This window comes from Neovison vison, chromosome 14 (assembly GCF_020171115.1).
Source record: "Neovison vison isolate M4711 chromosome 14, ASM_NN_V1, whole genome shotgun sequence".
Taxonomy (NCBI): Eukaryota; Metazoa; Chordata; class Mammalia; order Carnivora; family Mustelidae; genus Neogale; species Neogale vison.
In genome coordinates this window covers 6817300-6839542 of record NC_058104.1, presented here as the reverse complement: position 1 = coordinate 6839542, position 22243 = coordinate 6817300, and the positions used below count along the sequence as shown (strand labels likewise).

At 42.9% G+C, this 22243-nt stretch overlaps 2 protein-coding genes across 2 annotated transcripts in view; both read left to right on the top strand.

Moving 5' to 3' along the window:
- The first annotated feature begins 427 nt into the window (after positions 1-427).
- On the top strand, positions 428-3598 carry OCM2 (oncomodulin 2). Its single transcript, XM_044233272.1, has 4 exons — positions 428-488; positions 1274-1406; positions 2033-2142; positions 3573-3598. Exons 1-4 carry the CDS (start codon positions 428-430, stop codon positions 3596-3598), a joined length of 330 nt encoding a protein of 109 aa, XP_044089207.1.
- A 7742-nt stretch (positions 3599-11340) lies between these two features.
- The window catches only part of CCZ1 (CCZ1 homolog, vacuolar protein trafficking and biogenesis associated), a 31281-nt gene continuing 20378 nt past the window's right edge, over positions 11341-22243 (top strand). Inside the window, exons 1-7 of the mRNA XM_044234219.1 lie at positions 11341-11523; positions 12519-12616; positions 12718-12811; positions 13074-13151; positions 13527-13574; positions 14469-14552; positions 15877-16052. Coding sequence (XP_044090154.1) covers positions 11410-11523; positions 12519-12616; positions 12718-12811; positions 13074-13151; positions 13527-13574; positions 14469-14552; positions 15877-16052 — 692 coding nt within the window. The 5' untranslated portion in view covers positions 11341-11409. The remainder of the gene's footprint in view (positions 11524-12518; positions 12617-12717; positions 12812-13073; positions 13152-13526; positions 13575-14468; positions 14553-15876; positions 16053-22243) is intronic.

Below are 22243 nucleotides of genomic sequence, written 5' to 3'. Positions count from 1 at the left end.
AAGTAGTCCAAGCTATATCCTCCCCCACATAGAATTGGAAACATTGCATTTCCAGTGTATGAACATAGTTTTGTAGATGACTCTGTAAGTGATCAATTGTGCAAATATCCTTTTTATTTAAAAAAATGGGATCAATTCATCCTCTAAGTTGTAGTTTTAAAATTTGTCTTTGAAGAACATTCAGGAGAAGGCAGAGACACAAAGGGGGCTGGAATCTTTTCAGTTTATGGCTTGTATGTGGCTCTTCTGGCCCTTCATTTAATACAATATCATGTTTATCGCATTTAAAAATTCCCACAGATACAAAAAAAAAAAATTCCCCACAAACACAGTTTCCGTGGGCCCAGGCGCATATAGCGCCCCTGGGCGTGCATTTTCCTGCTTGTCATTGACCACATCTTGTTTAATCTGTGTGACTAGGTCGAAAATGAGCATCACAGATGTCCTTAGCGCTGATGACATCGCAGCAGCCCTGCAGGAGTGCCAAGGTAAAGGGCAGGGGGCAGGGGTGACTATTTCCCAGCTGTTCACACTTCCAGCAAAGCCTCAAGGATTAAAATATGGACTTTGCTGAAAATCCGTGGGATCAGAGAGTAAAATTGTTGTCAATGAAATACTAGTTACAAAACCTATGATTCCATTGCTGTAAAGTGAAAGAAAAAAAATGTGAAAAAAGAAACATGTGGATACCTTGTAGGCTGTTTGAATGGAATGACCTCACTTCACCCAGCCAATGAGACCAGCCCTGCTGGAGTCTTGGACACACAGGCTGTAAAAAGGGAAGCGGGGGAGGCACAGAGGAGGGAGGGGTAGACAAAAGCAACTGGACAGGGAAGGAGGGAGACAGGAGATGCTATCACAAAACTACCCAGTCTTCGCTGCCTCATAGTCTTGCCCTAGTCACAGCCCTCTTTGTCTGTCTGTCTGTCTGTCTTTATTTATTTACTTTTGAGAGAGAGTGAGAGAGTGGGGTGGGGGGGCAGGTCAGGGGGAGAGGGAGAGGGGGAGAAAGAATACTAAGCAGGTTCCACGCCCAGCAAAGAGCCTGATGGAAGGATCGATCTCATGACCTTGAGATCACAACCTGAGCTGAAATCAAGGGTCAGATGCTTAACCGACTGAGCCACCTAGATGCCCCGTCTTTTTTTAAAAAGTGAGAACTGAGCATTCCTGTAGTATGAGGGCTTTTGATAAACATATTTTTTCAGCAACTTGGCCCAAATACGGAATGTGACCTGATGAGCCTCAGAATAACCCTCTCTCTGTCCTTCAGACCCAGATACTTTCGAACCCCAAAAATTCTTCCAGACATCAGGCCTCTCCAAGATGTCGGCCAGCCAGGTGAAGGATGTTTTTCGGTTCATAGACAATGACCAGAGTGGATATCTGGATGAAGAAGAGCTTAAGTGAGTTTTGCCCTTGACATTGCTAGGTGGGTTGGTAGCCGTGGAGGCCAGTTTGGTCAGTATTTCTTCAATGGCCAGTGTTGATGCTGGTTGTTCCACAGAGCCCCACACAAGGGAAGGCCGTGGGTCAGTGGGCCACGCTTCTATCCTTGCACTAGACATGGGCACTGGAGACAGTAGTTGCAGAAGTTCATTCATTGTAGGTTTTTTTCTTTGACAAATGGACTTATCAACAAAACTCTGAAAAAAAATCTTTAGTTTTTAAAAATTTATCTATTTTATTCATTTGAGAGACAGCACGAGAAGAGGAAGGATCAGAGGGAGAGGGAGAAGCAGACTCCCTACAGAGCCAGGACCCTGACTCGGGACTCGATCCCAGGACCCCGGAATCATGACCTGAGCCAAAAGCAGTCGCTTAACTCACATGTCTCCCTGAAAAAAAAAAAACACTTTTAAAAACAGAATTCCCACCAGTGGTTTCTATAAGGAAGGCAAGTTTGGCTTGTGTAGACCTTTGACGGAATATCACAATGGCCAAGAACAGGTGGTTTGCTTCAAGAGGAAATGGGGAAGCGCAGGGACATGTGGTCTTTCAGAAAATTCCCATCAATCTTGATTTCCTGCAGGTTTTTCCTCCAGAAGTTCGAGAGTGGGGCTAGAGAGCTGACAGAGTCAGAAACCAAGTCCTTGATGGCGGCTGCAGATAATGACGGAGATGGGAAAATTGGGGCCGATGGTATGTTCACACCTGTACCCAGTACAAAAGAATTTAGCTCTAGAAGCAATCTGGGGGACTTGGGTCGTGAGATCAGGCAGACACGGTCAGTGAAAATCCCCCATTCTTAACCTGGCTGAGCTTCAACCTTCTCATCTGTAAAATGGGCCTACTGTGTGATACCAGTGATGTATATAGAGACTAATGTGATGCCTGGGAAGGAACCATTGAACCTGGTCCTGTGAGTTACTGTCTATGACCCGGAAAATACCCTTCACCCGACCGGGGGAACTAGCGATGGCCTGGCTAATGATTTGCAAGACACCCTAATGCATCATGGCAATGACGTAAGGAATTTCTACCCCTGGGATTTGAGCCTTTCCGAATAAGGGAAGGATTGACATTATCAAGTGTGTCTCATATCGAAATGTCTATTGACTTGAGTAGGAAAGCCTCTTCGCTTTCAAGGGTTTAAACAAACACATTTTATTAGACATTAACCCACCAAGTGGACAATATGAGAGAGTAGATCAAACGCGAGGTATGGAGTCTTTTGTGTGCAGAGTCCTATAGTCAAATTTTAGTATAGCTGCATGGCTGCAGAATTATTTTCTTCCTATTCAATTATGTTGCTTACATGCTTTTTAGCTACACTGTGCATGCCAGCTCAGGAGATTTTATTCATGCTCTTTACGGTGATACTAACTTGATATTAAAAATTCCTATTAAATCCTCCCTTTAAAAACCTATCCAAAATTATACCACTATAACTTACTACACAGGCGTTCATGTAGCTATTTATAGCTCAGAAAAATAGCTGAGATAAGATTGATTTATTTAAATCTAGCCACCAGAAAAAAAAAATTTCCAAATTCCAGGTAGGCAAAGTATACCAATAAATATAAAGCAAAACCCCGGTTTTCAATTTCAATCAGTCACAACCGCTCATTTTTATCCTTACCCCTATTACCATCGCCTTTTAGTAACATAAACTCTTGGGCGTAAGGTGAGAGTTCAAGAAGTGAGTTCCGAAGCCCCATGAATTGTTTCCTACATCTGTACAATGTAACTTCTGAAAAGAGGAAGAAACCCCCTTCCTCTGTCTTAAAGTAGCCAGAGGGCTGAGCGATCCCAGATTGCGATAGGGTATTATACCAAGTCTGTGCACTGTCAGAGAGAAATGCCTGGGCTCCCAGGCTCTAATACAAGGGGCTCTATTGCAAAGCGGAAGATGTTAGATTACGCAGGAGGATGGGACGTTATAGACCAGCTCTATCCACAGCCAGTGACACATTTCCCCCCTCCTTTTGTGCCCTTAGAGGGGGCCAAGCCCGTCATCTGACAATCTGCTTCCTTTCCTCTTCAAAACTCCCACCAGCCGCCACGACCTGTCCTGTCGGTAAAAATACCCAGTCATTTCCACTGATGCTTTCTCGCCTCTTCTGTTCTAGAATTCCAGGAAATGGTGCATTCTTAAAAGCTCCAGGCTGTGGAGATAGAGACAATCAGCCGGAAGACCTCCAAAGCCTTAGGAATGGGAAATCCCACTTCCTCCCCCTAGTTTATTTATTCATTACTCCCCCCCATGCCCCCACAGAAGTGCTTCTGCAATTGACTTCCTGTTTTAGCAAGGTAATAAGACAGTCGTTTGTGAATTTTCGGTGGTCCATGGTTGGTATGCCTGATGACTCCTGTAAGGCCCTTGGCAGACAATGCCTTTAAAATTCATCCAATAAAGATGCGTTTCTCGTCATCTACTGATGTGTGGGTGTGTTGTCATCGTGGTGTCTTCATAGCAAGGTGCAGGGATGAAAGCAATTTGGGGGCTGAGGGCTTTGAGAAAGACTCCTGGTCCTCCCGAGCACTAAGCCAGCCATACTGGAGTGTGCCAGCAAACAGAAAAAAACAGGAGGGGGGGAGAAAAAAGTCAAAAGCAAATGGTACCATCAGGCTGGGATTTTCTCAGGCAGTTCTCGGAGTCCGAAAGTAACATGAAGAGATTTGTAAAGAGCATAAAAGCACCTTTGCTTATGCATTAGATGGCCAGAAGAGAGATTTAAAAGTCAACAGTACAGAAAAAAATGGGAGGCAGTAATGGCCCCAAAACTAAGGAGACTCACTCTACCGGATGGGCACAGACCCATTTTCAAGCTTGTTTTGGGGGTTTTTTTGGTTTCTTTCTTTTTTTTTTTTTTTTGGTGCGGGGGGGAGGTTGCCTTTTTTTTTTTTTTTCCTTAAAAAAACAAGCTATCTGAGACTGCCTGCTCTGACCCTACCTCCTGCCACCACCCGCTTCTCTTTCTCGGTCTTCACTTTCCTGGCTCTCCTTGAAATACCACCTGAGCCAATTACACCAGGAATTGCCTTCACTTTGGAGGTGAGCCTCCGGGTCCTGTTACAGAGTATTCGTGAGGATGGGGCCCCGTCAAGCCAGGAAACTCTCACGATGCTGATGTCCAGGAGGCAGGTTCAAGGTGTTATTTCTGGCTGACCCCCAGAGTTGAGGACTCCGGGGAGGAACTGAGGCATTTTCCTGGGACCCCCCCCCCCGAAAGGTGCACACTTTTCACTGCACAAGCAGGTTCCTGAGGCCTGGGGCTCTCCTGGATTGCCTCCTTCACACTTGAAGTAGCTCAGGGATTTTTAAACCCCGGCTATATAGGGGGCCATGTTAAGGCAGCTTCTCGAAATGTGGGGTGTATACAACAAGGGGGCCTCCGGGGTTCAACGTTTTTATTTTAATAACCATGTATTTATATAATATGCATTCAGAAGAAACTCAACTAACACAACCACGGAATTTCGATATCGTCGCGTTAGAATGAGGCTAAGGGGAATATGAGAGATTTCAAACCAGTTATCTCCAGCTGGAAGGATGACGGGACAGTGAGATAAGACTGAGGCCTTTGAAGAAACGCAGCACAGGAACTCGGGACATGAAAAACAGATGTAGAATTTACCCGATTTTTGTCACTAAGCCAAAGTAACCATTTTGATTTAAAAAAACTTTCATGCCAAAGATGTATCCCACACTCAAATGAATGAAAGCCCTGCATACTATTCTGTTCTGGAAATTCTTACTCATTTCTTTGGACTCACTTATATTTTTACATAGTGAGGAAAAATTTTAAATAGAACGTATCCAGAGTCGAATCAAAAGTGGAAAAAAATCCTGAAGTTGTAACAGTCAGGAAAAGGGATTGACAAGCATGTAAACAATTTTACTTTTGTGCTTGAGTTCTCAATTTTTAACTAATTTGCCAAAGACCATCAACCTACCTCAAGAAGGGGATGTTCTCGGCAGTGGAATCTTGTATTTTTGGCTTTGACATGAGGACCTAGAGCGCATGACAAGTTACAGAAGTTTGTTTTTCCTACTTGTTTATAAAATAGGGCTGTGACAGTGGCTTTAATTTGAGCTCTTTTTACTTAATTGTAATTTTGACTTATAGTTCAGTAGTTTATAATTGAATGAAATGTGATCTGAAAGCTGGTTTCTTGAATGTGCTTCATTGTTGAGACTAATACGAAGAATGACTAAAATACTTCCAACATTATTAGGTATTTTGGTTCAGCATCTGTACATTACAAAATATTGAAGTTAGCTTTTTCAATCTATAGATTTCCACCGAAGTTTTTCCCAGCTCAGAAACAAAGCGTAGAAAAACTCTGAAGATACGGAGCTCTGTCCGTTCATTCAGGTTGACAAACAGCATAATTAATTCTGTGGGACAATGCAGTTTAATTTTGTGTAATGAGTACTCAGGAATCCAGTTTCAAGCAAAAACCTATCTTCTATCTCTCCTGCTAATGTGAAGGGATGGTATTACTTTGCAAACACTTAAGACGACAGGTGAAATTGGAATCATGAGGCTCATTTCCACCTGGCCTGTTACCTTATTCACTGGGAAGACTACTCATTTACGTGCGCTTTTAACTGGTTTCAAAAAGTCAACGTTTTCGGGTAAGGAGTAGATTTTGACATTGTTTTCCTAGGAGTTCTACAATGAAGGTAAATGGATTCACATCCTCGAGTTATTTTTGAGTGATAAAATATATTTCAAGAACATAAAACACCTGCATCCCTACCCCCTCACTTTAACACATCTTGACCCTTCTTGTGCGGTGGCTTTGTAATATGTCAACTGGCTTGGGGTTGTGGGTCCCCAGTCTTTTTTTTTTTTTTAAGTTTTTATTTATTTGACAGAGAGAGACACAGCAAGAGAGGAAATACAAGCAGGGGGAATGGGAGAGAGAGAAGCAGGCTTCCCGCTGAGCAGGGAGCCTGACGTGGGGCTCCATCCCAGGACCCTGGGATCATGACCTGAGCTGAAGGCAGATGCTTAATAACTGAGCCACCCAGGTACCCCTAAATGCCCCCAGTCTTAGATGGGTCTGAGATTTGGGGGGTGGGAGTAAGAGTAAATTAATAGCCATTGTATTTATGCTCCGGAACTCAGCACGGGGTGGTCACGTATCTGTTGGATCCCCGCCTTGGTGTGGGGTCCTCCTGCAGCCCCCAGCTCCAGGTGTGTCTTTCCTGCTCTGACAAAGTTCACCAGCTTTTCCTGAAGGAGCCCCCGTCATCACGTTCCAGTACAAGTACAAGTTTTATTTGACAGACAGAGATCACAAGTTGGCAGAGAGGCAAGCAGAGAGAGAGAGAAGGAAATAGGCTCCCCAGCTGAGCAGAGAGCACGACGCAGGGCTCGATCCCAGGACCCTGAGATCATGACCTGAGCCAAATACAGAGGCTTTAACCCACTGAGCCACCCAGGCGCCCCATGCTCTTCTTTTGTTAATTCCTTGAGGTATAAACTTAGGTTGTTTGAGATCTTGATCTTTTAAAAAATTATTTATTTATTTATTTAATTGAGAGCACATGAGTGAGTGCATGAACGGGGAGAGGGATAAGGGGAGAGGGAAAACCAGACTCCTTGCTGGATGCAGGGCTTGATCCCGGGACCCTGAGATCATGATCTGAGCTGAAGGCAGATGCTTAATCAAGTGAGCCAGGCAGGCACCCCCCACTTTTTTTTTTCTTAATATAGGTATTTATCAGGGGCACCTGGGTGGCTCAGTGGGTTAAGCCTCTGCCTTTGGCTCAGGTCATGATCTCAGAGTCCTGGGATCGAGCCCCACATTGGGCTCTCTGCTCAGCAGGAAGCTTGCTTCCTCCCTCCCCCTCTGTCTGCCTCTCTGCCTGCTTGTGATCTCTCTCTCTCTGTCAAATAAATAAATAAGATCATATATATATATATATATATATATATATATATATATATATACTTTTCTCTCTTGGAACTACTTTGGCTGCACCCAGTAGTGTTTGCTATGTTGTTTTCATTTTCATTTGTCTCAAAATATTTTTTTATTTCCTTTTTTTAAAGACTGGTTTATTTTAGACAGAGACACAGAGAGCGCATGTGCATGCACACGTATGAGTGGGAAGTGGGGGAAAGAGGCAGAGGGAGAGGGAGAGAGGATCCTCAAGCAGACTCCCTGCTGAACACAGAGCCCAACACGGGGACTGTTCTCACCTTGAGATCATGACCTGAGCTGAAATCGAGTCATACACTCTACCAACTGAACCACCTAGGTGGCCCTTGTTTCCATTTTTATTTCTCCTTTGACCTATAGATCACTTGGGAGAATTTTGTTTAATCTCCACATATTAATGAATTTTCCAGTTTTCCCCTGGTCACGGATATGTAGTTTCCTATCATTTGTGGTCAGAAAAAATGCTTGATAGGATTTCAATCTTATTAAATTTTGGTTAAGACTTGTTTTGTGTTCTAACGTGATCATGGACAATTTTTTGTGTGTGCTTGAGAAGAATGGGAATTCTGCTGCTATTGGATAGCATGTTCTGTGAATGTTTGTGGGGGCCATTTGGTCTAACTTGGGATTTAAGCCCAATGTTTTCCTTCTTGACATTCCAGTGGGAGGAGGGCTCTCCCTGTGCTGAGCCCAGGTGCATGGCCACTAGAGGGAGCTCCTGCCCTATTTAAAACCCGCTTTTTGCTACTGCGGCGTAGGGCTCCAGAGTGCCTCCTAGCTATCAGAGCCAGGTAATTTGGGGGCCCATATCCTTGGGTGGTGACTGTAAATGTTGGCCCACCTACATGTGTGGACAAGCTTCTTCCAGGGAGATACTGGGGACTTGGTTTATTCTTCAAGTGAACAGAGGGGGAAATTGTGTGTAGTGCCAACCAGCTATTTTGGGCTCCAGGAAGGACAGCAGCCAGCCCCTATATATGTGCTAAATTAGAAGCCAGACCCTCAGGCAGCAGCTTGTAAAGTATACAAATTCCTTCCAGGGAAAGACTGCCCGGCATCTTGCCTGCTCCCTCTGTACTGAGCTTTGAGGGGATCACCATGGTGAGGGTTCACATAGCCATTAAGAACTCCTTCTTTGGGACGCCTGGGTGGCTCAGTTGGTTAAGCAGCTGCCTTCGGCTCCCGTCATGATCCCAGCGTCCTGGGATAGAGTCCCACATCGGGCTCCTTGCTCGGCAGGGAGCCTGCTTCTCCCTCTGCCTCTGCCTGCCTCTCTGTCTGCCTGTGCTCGCTCTCTCTCCCTCTCTCTCTGACAAATAAATAAATAAAATCTAAAAAAAAAAAAAAAAAAAAAGAACTCCTTCTTTGCTATGTGGTCTTGTGGTTCTAGTAAATGCAAGTCCCACTGGCATTCAGAGTTAGGTGTTTTGAAGATAGAGCCGTGGGTTGGAGCCTTAAAAGTTGGGGTAGCTAGATGTACAATCCAAACCCATAGAGAGGCTAGGAGTCCAGGGTTCCCTCCTCATTGTGTGATGCTGTGCTCGGGTGGGGGTTGTGATGAGACCATGTATCAGCCTTTCCTGCCCATTTCGATTGGGGTATTTCCTCATTCAACTGATGTGTAGGAGTCATTGAGCTTGTCTCTGGATTTCTCTCAGAAGGAACTGCGCTATGCGTAGCTGTACGTTGTATTTGCGGGAGGAGGGAAGTTCTGGAGCCTCCTCTATCACCACCCCCAGCCTCACAAGGAAGCAACTACACATCCTCTCTGCTCTGAAGTCTCCAAAAATATCTAAGTGTCTATCATCACCACTCCTCCCACACTGCATCCATGCACACCCTCAGACTGTGAGAGATGGGGGTGCATTAATGTCTGAGCTTTCTTGCCTCCTTGGCTTTTTTTTTTTTTAAAGATTTTATTTATTTATTTGACAGAGAGAGATCACAAGTAGGCAGAGAGGCAGAGAGAGAGGAGGAAGCAGGCTCCCCACTGAGCAGAGAGCCCGATGCGGGACTCGATCCCAGGACCCTGAGATCATGACCTGAGCCGAAGGCAGCGGCTTAACCCACTGAGCCACCCAGGCACCCGTCTCCTCAGCTTTTGAAACTTAAAAAGCACTTTGATTTCTGGGGTTTTGTTTCATTTTAGTTTTGTATCATCTCTTTCCTGTGGCAATTAATTAAATTGATTGAATGCATGCCGAGGAGGCAAAGTATACAAGGAAGTAGAAGTGTGCCGGGGAGAAAGCTTTACTAATGTTGTGAAGGGCTCCTGCCCCACATTTGTGTAGTACTTTGTACTTTACTAAGTGTTTTCATTTGGATCATCTGGTGTAATTCTGTAATAACCCTGCGAGGCAGGTACTAATCTTATTTTGCCAAGGAGGAGATGGGAATTGAAGAAGGTAAGTGATTAGTCAAAGTTCATTCAGCTGGTAAATGGCAAAACCAGAACTAAAAATTCAGGTGTTCCAACCTCAACCCTGGGCTCTTCTACTTTTTGAGAAGTATTTACTCAGAGACAAAGGAGAGACTTCTTTAACCTGGAGTTTTCAAACTATATCCTTGGAGTCGGTAGGTCCCAGGCAGGAGACCAGGGACAAGGGAGATGGGAATGATGGGTAGCCCCTGGAAAAAGCCAAAAGGTACTACTCTTAGACCCCAGTAAATCAAAGACGGTAGCTCTGCAGCTATATTCTGTATTAGAACTTCCCACAGACTTTTCGGGAATAAAAGGAAGAAGAGAGGAGAGGGGATTCTGCCATCTTAAAAAATATTTTTAAATAATTGCGTTAATACCAAAACACTTTATTAGTGGAGAATTTCATGCACCAGAGCAAGTTATTTGGGAAAGTATTTCAAGAGCAAGTAATGATAACCATTTGTTGAATAATGATCAAGTGCTGGGCATTATATGTACAATTCATAACCCCATTTAATTCTTAAAGCCCCATTCCTACTAGGTAAGCATTTACTATTAGACATTTTACAAATCCAAATTAGAGGCGGTTGAAGGTAGGTAATTGGTCCAAGGTTTCACACCTTGCTGAGTGATAGGTCTAGGGTAAGTACCCAGATCCATCTCACGTCCAAATTCCAAAGTATCTCCTCCCTAAACATGAAGGTCTATTCCGCCAGCTTGAATAAGAGGTCCAGTTTCTAAATTTGATCTGTGACACATGAGTTAAACTAAACCAAGGTCGTTTGGAGTTCGGCCAAGCGGTGGGCTGCAAGGGTTTGAACTCCCAATACGAGAAGCCAGAAGTCCCGAGCTGTTCCAGCCATGTTCTAATCCACAGAGCTCAAAAGCAAGTGACTCCTCAAAACTACTAAGAAAGGGCGATGCCCTGCTCGCCAAGGTCCGGGACTGGGCACCCCGCGGGGAATGCCGCACTCCGGTCCCGCTTGGAGCACACACGCCTCCCCGAGCCCAGCGCTTTCACATCTGCGCTCCATCTTCCTCCCCGCCCCACCCCCACCCCCCGGAGCCACTGGAGTTGGGGTAAGGCGCAAACCCCATCGGCTTCGTTTGATCCAGCTGTCAGCTGAGGTCTCTCCAACAGGGATCAAGAAAACCCATACACGCCAAGAGGGACCCTGTACATGATAGAAGGGGGCAAATCGCCCAGCTGACCTTCCTTTGCGTCTCCACTCTCCCTTCCAAAAAAAAAAAAAAGAGAGAGAGAGAGAGACAGAAACCATGCCCGTTCTATTTTTCTTTAAATACGCAGCCCTCGCTGCAGCCAGGATAGAATATCTGGCAGCAAACAAACGAAAAAGTTTCACCTTCACCTTCACTCTCAAATAAGAAACACCTGCCAGAGAAACGAACGAGAAGGAACCCTCCCAGGTCCTCATCAGAAGGGAGACGCCGGGGGGCGGGTTCTTATTCCGGGCCGGCGGCGAGTACTTCCGGGGCGACCGCGAGCAGGGCGGAAGTGCGGTCTCCTCAGGGCGGCTGTCTCTGGGCGGGCAGAGGGAGGCTCCCGAGGCGGGGGCCGGGCCGGGATGGCGGCAGCGGCTGCCGGCGCTGGGGCCGGGACGGCCCAGGAGAAGCAGTTCCCGCCGGCGCTGCTGAGTTTCTTCATCTACAACCCGCGCTTCGGGCCGCGCGAGGGCGAGGTACGCGGAACGGGGCCGCGCGCCGGTGGTAGCCGGCGGTCGGAGGAGGACCCGAGGGTGGGGGCGGCCGGGGCCGACCCGCGGCGAGCCCGGGGAGCCTTGGGGGCGCGGCCCGGGGTGGGGTGGCGGGGACACCGCGCAGCACCTGTCACTCCCTTCCTCGGGCGGCGTGGGCGGAGGTTTTGTGTCAGGTGTGCGCCGGGGCCAGGGAATAAGTGGGGGCCGGACAGCGCCGGCAGGGTCTCTCTCTCGAGTCCTGGATCAAAGCCTGTGTCTTGAACGAGGGCTCAGCAGGCTGATTCTCTCTCCGCACGGGTTGAGTCTTTTTGCGCCGATCCTGGGCGACTGAGATTGAGCTTGTGTTTTTGTTCCTGGAAGTCCCCGACCAGAAACGTGGATCGAGAGTGGGGGGTTGTAACCCTAAAATAACGCAAGCTTGGGGGTCCCTAGGAAAGTTTTTTGTTCCCCCCCCCCCCCCGCGAACTGATAAATTCATTCCAGGGATGGGTTTTTGTTTGTTTCATAGGTGGGGACGGTGACTTCCTCAAAGGATGTCCGGTTCTGTTGGCAGCAAATCACGGTCCTTTTAAAGGCTGTCAGTCCAAATGCGCGTGAACCTGCAGAGTTTTACTCGCCCGGAGGCGTACGTGTACGCACGTGCGCACACGCTTATTTCTTACAAACGCTCGTGTTTTGCAAAATTAGCACGAGGAAAGAAACCGTAAAATCGAGTTTTCAGAGTAATTGTCTTGTGTGCCGCCAGATGACATGTGACTTGTGGAGTATCACAATTGCCTTCCAGGCTGGTGACCCTTGTTTACATACCGAGGGGAAGATAATTCTTGATTTTCTGAGCAGGGTTTTTGTTTTGGTTTGCCGCTAGCATGTGCAACGTGAGAGGTTGACATTAAACAGCATTTTCAACAGCTGAGATGGGAAGGGGGTGAAAAAAAAAAAAGCTTATATTAACATGACTCTTTGTCTTCATATTTCAGGAGGAAAATAAAATTTTGTTCTACCATCCAAATGAAGTAGAAAAGAATGAGAAAATTAGAAATGTTGGATTATGTGAAGCAATTGTACAGTTTACAAGGTAACCGTCTTTAAAGGCGCTTTTGCAGAGTTCAGTGAATTCTTAAAACTCATTCAACTTGGAGAAACATCCCCAACATACTCTTTTTTTAACCTTTTTAGGACATTTAGCCCATCAAAACCTGCGAAGTCTTTACATACACAGAAGAATAGACAGTTCTTCAATGAACCAGAAGAGAATTTCTGGATGGTCATGGTATTTAAATACGCAGTACATCTTTTTGAACTTGTGTAGTGAAGTTATGGGTGATCTCTACTGTTAGGACTTTAGGAAAGTCCTCTAGTTGTTGCAAAGTAGAATTACCATGAAGGTGGTTGCAATTTTAAAATCTAATTCCTATTTACGGTATTCTTGGGCTCTTGGTGTTGTGGTATGTTTAAATTTTTTCATTTAAGGGAAAATTAAAAACTTATATAATTGGGTTATTGTGTAATTTCATTCTATCAAAATTGTGTAGGTTGTTCGGAATCCTATAATTGAAAAGCAAACTAAAGATGGAAAACCAATTGTTGAATACCAAGAGGAGGAGTTGTTGGTAATGTATCATTTTTCATTTCATATTTCTAGAAAAATGTATTACTAAATATGTTGAGTGATTTGGCCAAATTTAAGCTATGTCACTTCGCAGAAGATTCTCAGGATATGCATAGTGAAGTTTCATGTCTATTTACACTATTTACATAATTATATAAAAATGTGTATCTTGTGTCACTAATGCCTTCTAATCATTGTTAAAAGCTCTCCCAAAACTGGCTCATAACTGCATTTAAATACATTTGATCGTCAACACATAATTGTCATAGGTCTAAGCTTACAAGCATTATATTGTGTTGCCAAGAGTTACTATATATTTGCTATGCCATGGACTTTTTTTCCCCTTAAATTGAGATCTTCGTTTTTGTGTTTGCAGGACAAGGTTTATAGTTCAGTGCTACAACAGTGCTACGGCATGTACAAGGTAAGCATGACGCTCTTTCTGAATTGAGTCTAGCCAGTTACCCCCTGTTTAAAATCTCAACTCTTGGGGCGCTTGGGTGTCTCAGTGGGTTAAGGCCTCTGCTTTCGGCTCGGGTCATGGTCCCCGGGGTCCTGGGATCAAGCCCCGCATCGCCTCTCTGCTCAGCAGGGAGCCTGTTTCCTCTTTTCTCTCTGCCTCCCTCTCTGCCTACTTGTGATCTCTGTCTGTCAAATAAATTTCTTAAAAAATCTAAAATCTTAAGTCTTTTAATGACTGTATGGTGACTATGTATCTGTTTTAGGGGAGGAAATAATGGGGACTTTGAAACAGCACTGAGGTTTATGTATATACTTTTTCACTGAGTATTGAGTTTTTCCTCTCTTACTAGCCTTGTACTAGGAATGTATCCCTATGGGTAAACAAGAGAATCCATGTCCTTGAGGAGAAGGCATACTGCAGATTATTGTATGGTTTGAGAAGTCTAGCAATAGTTTTTTATGTAAAGTGAAACTTGGGTGTGAGTTGAGATTTAAAAAAAAAATAATAATGCAGGGCACCTGGGTGGCTCAGTCCCTTAAGTGTCCGACTCTTGATCTCAGGGTCATGAATTCAAGGCCAGTGCTGGTCTCTAGTCTGATCAGGAAGCCTACTTAGAAAAACAATGCCCCAAAGGATTAAGTGATTACACAGAAATATCAATTAACAAAGTATTGATTTTTGCATGATTCATTTTATAATTCAGGCTTTCTCATGTAAATATTTTCTACATTTTAAAGGAATAGAGGGGATTAAATAAACTGAATTAGTTAATCTAAAAGGAAAAGAGGAATTTGTTAATGCCGGCAAATTGAAGGGTGTAAGAAATTGACTTTTAAAAATCTTTTACATCATTAGCTTTTTAATGGTACATTTCTGAGAGCCATGGAAGATGGAGGTGTCAAGCTCCTGAAAGAAAGATTAGAGAAATTCTTCCATCGGGTAAGTGTTTTGAATTTTATTTATAATCTCAGTAGTCTTCAAACAGTTTTTTTAAAATATACACAGAAGTTTGTTTCTTTTCTTTTTTTTTTTTTTTTTAAAGATTTTATTTATTTATTTGACAGAGAGAGATTACAAGTAGGCAGAGAGGCAGGCAGAGAGAGATGAGGAAGCAGGCTCCCCACTGAGCAGAGAGCCCGATGCGGGACTCGATCCCAGGACCTTGAGATCACGACCCGAGCCGAAGGCAGCGGCTTAACCCACTGAGCCACCCAGGCGCCCCCAGAAGTTTGTTTCTTATTTACAAAAAAATTTAGGACTTGAAAGTGACAAAGAAACTGAGATACACTGTGGCGATACCAGAACAGGGAGAAAATTCTTTCCATTCTTTTATCTTTCTGTAACATTTTGTGTTGGATCAAAGCATCCTGCCATTTTTGTGCACCCCTACATCATCTTGGAAACACCTTTCAGCTTCATCCTCGTTCTACCTGTGTCTGTCTGTGTGGGCTTTTTCTCAAAAGCGAACTTAGTGCATGCTGATTGGTTAATTAGCTGAATTTAAACTCTTTACCTAAGCCCTACATTCTTAGGCATTGATGATTATTCATTAAACAGAGTATTGTTTAATCTGTATTGATGCAAGGTAAAAATTTTTTGCCACGATAGATTTTATCATATTAGTGGTTACTAGTGAGATTTTTCCCAAATGATAAAAGAATGTGTTAATATAGTTGTCACTCTGTTATACTATAAGTTAAATTTTATATAGCTTACCTCTGGTAGAATTCAGGCTAGCTTTTAGAGAAATAATTCTATTTTTTCCCCTCAACTAGCTTTGATCTGTTTTTGAATTATTTTATTTTTATGAATTACTTTTGTTTCCTGTTTGTTCCCGCACTTTTATGACCATAATTCTTTACTCTCATGCTGTCTCCTAATATCTGTTCTCTTCTTCATTGCTCTCCTACCTGTCAACAACACCGGTCCTTTCCATTTTATTTTAGTAGAAGATGTCACTTTCTGTCCATGATATCACTGTATAGATCCCTGATGGGATTAATACAATTTGAGGAGCACTCATGTAAGGAATTAAATAACTCCAAGAGATAAAACAATCCTGAATAATTATTAATGACTTGTTTGAACCTCAGATTTTGAAATTGGTACCTTTTTCACATCAAGTTCGCTGTGGCCCACCTGCTTACTGGTCCTATCAGTGCTAGTATGTAATCGTACCATAAATTGACTAATGATTCTCAGCTGTCAGACTGCTATGTTCAGTGTACTTTTAGTAAGATCAATGCCTTATTTTTTCCTACAGTACTTGCAAACGTTGCATTTGCAGTCATGTGATCTCCTTGACATTTTTGGTGGAATCAGCTTCTTCCCATTGGATAAAATGACTTATTTGAAAATCCAGTCCTTTATTAATAGGATGGAGGAAAGCCTGAGTATAGTCAAATACACTGCCTTTCTCTATAACGATCAGCTAATCTGGTAAGTACACCCTAAGGCTTGGCATATTAAAGAAGAAACTCTTTTAGGCTAATAAAAACAGCAATGACCAGGTTGATAGGAGGTTGTCAAACTGGAATAAATAGCAAGGGGGCAGGGTAGGGAGTATCTTTGTAGATAACTGTCAAAATAAAGCAATGATTATTTAAACCAAAAGTAGGGTAATTTGGGTTAAAATAATAAAGCAGGGGAGTTTAAAACTGGTTCCCCGAAAGGTGGAGAAAATGTTCCTGTTAAGTTTAGGAATCCTATTTTTATTTCAGTGTTCTTCCAAAAACCTCTTTAAAGAAACAGTATAGTAAATGTAGAAAGCATACTTTTCATACTTTGTTTTAAAATTGGGTCTTTAAAAATACCCAGAGAAGTTAAATGTGCTATAAAACCAGGAACTTACCCACTGGCTACCAAAGGTACATCCCATAGTAAGAACAAAAACATAATTTCTCTGAAAGTGTTGATACTCAAGAAGAAAAGATAAACTAAAAATCCTCTCAGGTACCTAAGGTAACTCTGTAAAAGCCGTATGAACGTGCAGTTGCTGGTGACCGTATGGAGGCTGTGGCTGTGAAGGAGGCCTGGCGCCGGCTGACAATCTGAGACGGACTGCTGGGGTTCAGGAGCTCTTCCGGGGGCTCACCTGTCTTCGGTTTTCATGCTTATGTGGACTGTATCCCCCTATCTGCCCTTCAGGTTGTGGCCATATTTGAGCCTGAAAACTTGAGTTCAGTTAACACAAAGGGCAGTCATGGTTTCTGGAGACCCATTCTGTCCCTGCTGAGATCTTGGAGCATCATTTTAGGAAGAGAAGGAGGCTAATCAATAGAAATTTGAATCTGTTCATTAAACACACTGATGAGTTTTCATCTAGAACTTGTTTTCTCCTGTGAAAACAACACGAAGTTCAGATAGAAAGGCATCTCCTTTTTTGTTTAACACATTGTTTAGCAGGACACTTAACTACTGTATTAGCTGGCCCTGTTCTGGTTGCTTTTTATGATATTCACACCGTGGTAGTAAAATGAAATTCTTAAGGCTGCCTTGAGAGGTTGAAGGGAAGTTACCGGGGGTTGGAGGGTGTCACATCTGAGGAGGGAGCGGCCCTCTAGAGGCAGAAATTCCAGGGAGGTGCTGAGAAGGCTGCACCCAGCAAGGAGACAGAGGGATGGACTAGAATTCCATAGCAGCCCATGGCCTTGGCACCCCTGTCTGAGGAAAGTAGCTCAGTTTCCAGTTCGCCTGACACAGCATAACCCCTGATGTAGGCGTGAACTCTGGGGGTGAGAAGGGATACAGGCCTAGAGCAAAAGGGTCCCCTTCATAGTCCACAGCTCCTCTGATAGGCCACGAAGCCAGCATGACCAGCGGGGTTGAGGTCTGGAAGTCTCAGCTCACAGTGCTGCCTGTTGCCCAACTCCTGGGGATCCTCTGGGCACCTTTGTCTTTGTGAAGGACATTCCCTGGAGTTACGCAGTGCCCAGCTCTGGTGGCTGCACAGGACTGCTCAGGGGTCTCACCCCAGTATGCCTACGGGCAAGGTTGGCCCCAGGCTAAATCATCCTAAGAAGGAACATCAAGAAAAATAACACATTGTGGGAGGCAACTGTTACAAAGCTGATGTGTTTAAATACCAGTGAAGTATTTTATATCTCATGAACAGAGTATGTATTTGTTCTCATTGCTTACTATTATGTATGTGTTTATGCCCGTGTATTTAGTTTTGAATACTCTGTTTCATCAAGTGGAGCTCAATGTTTTTGTTTTTCCCCACTCATTTTCATTTTTTTCATCATAAGTGCCCTCTTGAGTCCCATCCCTTATTTCCCCCATCTCCCCAACCATCTCCCCTCTAGTAATCATCTGTTCGTTCTCTATAAAGAGTCTGTTTCTTGGTTTGTCTTTTTTTTTTCTTTTGCTCATTTGTTGCTTAAATTCCACATATGAGTGAAGTCATACGGTATTTGTCTTTCTCTGACTGACTGATTTCATCTAGCATTGTAGTCTCTAGCTCCATCCATATTGTTGCAAATGATACGATTTCATTCTTTTTTATGGCTGAGTAATATTCCATTGCATGTATATATCACATCTTCTTTATCCATTTACTGATTTACGGACACTTGGGCTGCTTCCATAATTTGGCTGTTGTAAATATTGCTGCTATAAACATGGGGAGTCCGGGTGCATGTGTCCCTTTGAATTAGCGTTTTTGTCCGTTTTAGGTAAGTACTCAAGAGTGCAGTTGCTGGATCGTAGGGTAGTTCTATATTCAATTTTTTGAGGAAGCGCCATACTGCTTTCCACAGTGGCTGTGTCACCACCAGCTTGCGTCCCCACCAACAGTGAAAGAGGGTTCCTTTTTCTCCACATACTTACCAACACCTGTTGTTTCTTGTGTTGCTGATTTTCGCCATTCTGAGAGGTGTGAGGTGGTACCTCATTGTAATTTCGATTTGTATTTCCGTGATGGTAAGTGATGTTGGGCATCTTTTTGTGTGTGTGTGTTGGCATCTGGATGTCTTCTTGGAGAAATGTCCATGTTTTCTGACCATTTTTTAAATTGGATTATTTGTTTCTTGGGTATCGAGTTGTATCAGTCCTTTATATAGTTCAGATATTAACCCTTCATTGGATTTGTGGGTACCTTCTCCCATTCTGTAGGCTGCCTTTTAGTTTTGTTGATTGTTTCCTTCACTCTGCAGAAACTTCTTATTTTGATGTGGTCCCACTAGTTATTTTTTATTTTATTTTCATTGTCTCGGGAGACATTATCTTGAAAAATGTTGCTACAGCTGGTATCACAGACATTACTGCCTCTGCTCCCTTCAAGGATTTTTATGGTTTCAGGTTTCACATTTAGGTCTTTAATCCATTTGGAGCTTTTTTTTGTGTACGGTATAAGAAAGTGGTGCAGTTGCGTTCTTTTGCATACTGCTACCCCACACCATTTGTTAAAGAGACTCTTTTTTCCCCATTGGATATCCATTTCTCCTTTGTTGATGGTTAATTGACCATATAATTACGGGTTTATTTCTGGATTTTATGTTCTGTTCCACTCTCCTGTTTTTATACCAGTACCATACTGTTTTAATCATTACTACATTATAATATAACTTGAAATCTAGAGTTGTGATGCCTCCAGGTTTGTTTTTTCAAGACTGCTCTGGTTATTTGAGGTCTTCTATGGTTCCATACAGATTCTAGGGCTGTTTGCTCAATTTCTGTGAAAAATGCTGTCAGTGTTTTGATAGGAATCGTGTTAAATGTGTAGATTGCTTTGGATTGTAGAGACATATTAACAATATTTGTTCTTCCAGTCCATGAGTGTGGAATGTCTATTTGTGTTGTCTTGAGTTTCTTTCATCAGTGGTTTATAGTTTTCAGAGTATAGCTCTTTCACCTCCTCGATTAAGTTTATTTCTAGATATTTTATTTTCAGCGCGGTTGTAAATAGGATTCTTTTCTTAATTTCACTTTTTCTTTCTTTCTTTTTTTTTTTTTTTTAAGATTTACTTATTTATTTGACAGAGATCACAAGTAGGCAGAGAGGCAGGCAGGGCGAGGGTGGGGGAAGCAGGCTTCCCTCTGAGCAGAGAGCCCTATGCGGGGCTGGATCCTAGGACCTTGAGATCATGACCTGAGCTGAAAGCAGAAGCTTTAACCCACTGAGCCACCCAGGGGCCCCTTAATTTCACTTTCTGCTGCTTCATTTTTAGTGTATGGGAATGGAGAAGATTTCTGTACATTGAGTTTTGTGAATTTACTGAATTCATTTATCAGTTCTAATAGTTTGGTTTTTTTGTTTTGTTTTGTTTTGTTTTTGGTGGTCTTTAGGGTTTTCCATATATAGTGTCATGTCATCTGCGAATAATGAGAGTTTTACTTCTCCCTTACCAATCTAGATGCCTTTTTATTTCTTTGTTGTCTGTTTACTGTGGCCAGGACTTCCAGTACTATGTTGAATAAAAGTGGTGAGAGTGGACGTGCTTTGTCTTATTCCTGACCTTAGGGGAAAGCTCACAGTTTTTCCTCATTGGATATGATATTGGCTGTGGGTTTTTCATATATGACCTTTATTATGTTGCGACATGTTCCCTCTAGGCCTACTTTGCAGAGGGTTTTTATCATGAATGGATATTGTACTTTGTTGAATGGTTATTCTGCACCTACTAAGATGATCATATGGTTTTTATCCTTTTTCTTATTGATGTGATGTATCACATTGATTGTTTTGCAAATATTGTACCACCCTTGGATTTTGAGAATAAATCCCACTTAATCATGGTGAATGATTTCTTTTAATGTATTGTTGCATTGGTTTGCTACTTATTATATTGTTTTTGAAATTATCTGAGGGTAGAAACATCTGTCTGTCCCAGGACATGGCCAGAACCTGGTACACTGTAGATGCTTGGTAAATGGTTGTGAACTCAAAGTGGATGGTTAGTAGAAAATATCTTCTAGTTCTGTTTGGACTTCATTGCATTTAATGGATGGATTTGGTTTTGCAGTGGCCATGATAGGATTAGACATTACTGCTGTTTGGTAGGAGGATGTCAGTCAACTTTCTTGTCCAGAGCTCTTGGCCTGTTTTTTGGAGAATTTTCTTTTTAGTGAATTGATTTACTTTCCAGGAGTTAATACTTTTATGAATAAATGCTTTAGATATTTCTTAAGTTAATCAAAGTTGACCATATCCTTGGATCTTGACTAGATTATTTTATATTTAATACATGACAGTAACACCTGTGTTGTAAACAAAACCGATCCTGATTTGAAAGATTCTGCATTGCATTCAAATGCATCAGTTGAGATTTAAGCTGAGGAAGAGATTTTGTTTTGTTTTTTTTTTCCCCAAGAAAAAACTGTATAAATAAGAAAAAATATTTTAAAAAATAAGCTTAAATAAGAAAAAATTATTCATATTAAACAACCATATGTGAGAGACTTTGAGAGAACACCTATCCTTCTGAGCACGAGTAGGCTATTGTCTGTCTGATGTGAACCCTTGATGGAGTCCTGTCAGTGCAGGAATTTTCTGCTTGTGTATTTATTTATCTGTTTATTTGCACTAAGGAAGGAAGCTTTTTAATTTTTTTAACATTTTTCATAAGAACTTTCCCCCAATAGTAGCATCTTCCATAATTATAATGCATTATTGGCTCATTTGTTTTTTGTAGGGGAGCTGTAGTAGGGTTGGGCTGGCAGCCGCTGGAGAGAGGGCTGCTGTGGTCCGAGCTCATGGAGATCCTACAACTAGGGCAGGCCTCTCTGGAGGCAAAGTGGGAGTTGCCTACTTGGGGTTTTGTGCTCTGAACACCTGGCTGCAACTTAGTATTTCTCTTTTTACGTTCTCTATCCATATGACCAATACAGAGTATTTAACATCTGGCATTAAATCTGAAGGGAAATCACAAAACAAAGCATCAGTCCCAGTACACGTGGTGAGCCATTCAGCGGTGTGGTTTGCCATCTCCTCCTACAGGGTTTTTTCTACTTCATGTCCTATGGTCTAAAACAGCGGCGTTCAGTAAGAAAATAGTGCAGGGGCTCCTGGGTGACTCAGTCAGTTAAACATGTGGCTCTTGAACTCAGGGTTGTGGGATCAAGCCCCACATTGGGCTCCACGCAGAGGGGCATCTGCTTGGGATTCTCTCTCCCTCTGCCCATCTCTGGCTTGCTCTCTCTCAAATAAAGTATTTTTTTAAAAAAGACTATTTATTTACCTGAGAGACACCGTGCTTGAGAGAAAGAGAGCACAAGCAGAGGGAGGGGCAGAGGGAGAGGGAAAAGCAGAGTCCCTGCTGGGCAGGGAGCACTATGTGGGGGCTCGATCCCGGGAACCTGAGATGCTGACCTGAGCCGAAGGCAGATGCTTAACCAACTGAGCCACCATGTGCCCCTAAATAAATAAGGCTTTAAAAAAAAAAAAAAAAAAGAATACAATACAAGCCACATATATAATTTTAAGTTTCCTAGCAGCTATGTTCAAATGAAAGAAACTAGTGAAATTAACATTTTGGCACCATATATCTAAAATTATTTATTTCAACATGTAAAAGCTTAAATTATTCATGAACTATTATAAATTTATTATTTCAACATGTAAGCAATGTAAATTTTTTTTATTAAAAGATTTTATTTATTTGACAGAGAGATCACAGAAGCAGAGAGGG

Coding starts and splice junctions, on each gene's coding strand:
- OCM2 (XM_044233272.1), top strand. CDS start 428: ATGAGCATCACAGATGTCCTTAGCGCTGATGACATCGCAGCAGCCCTG. Junction 489..1,273: donor AGCCCTGCAGGAGTGCCAAG/GTAAAGGGCAGG, acceptor TCTGTCCTTCAG/ACCCAGATACTTTCGAACCC. Junction 1,407..2,032: donor CTGGATGAAGAAGAGCTTAA/GTGAGTTTTGCC, acceptor GATTTCCTGCAG/GTTTTTCCTCCAGAAGTTCG.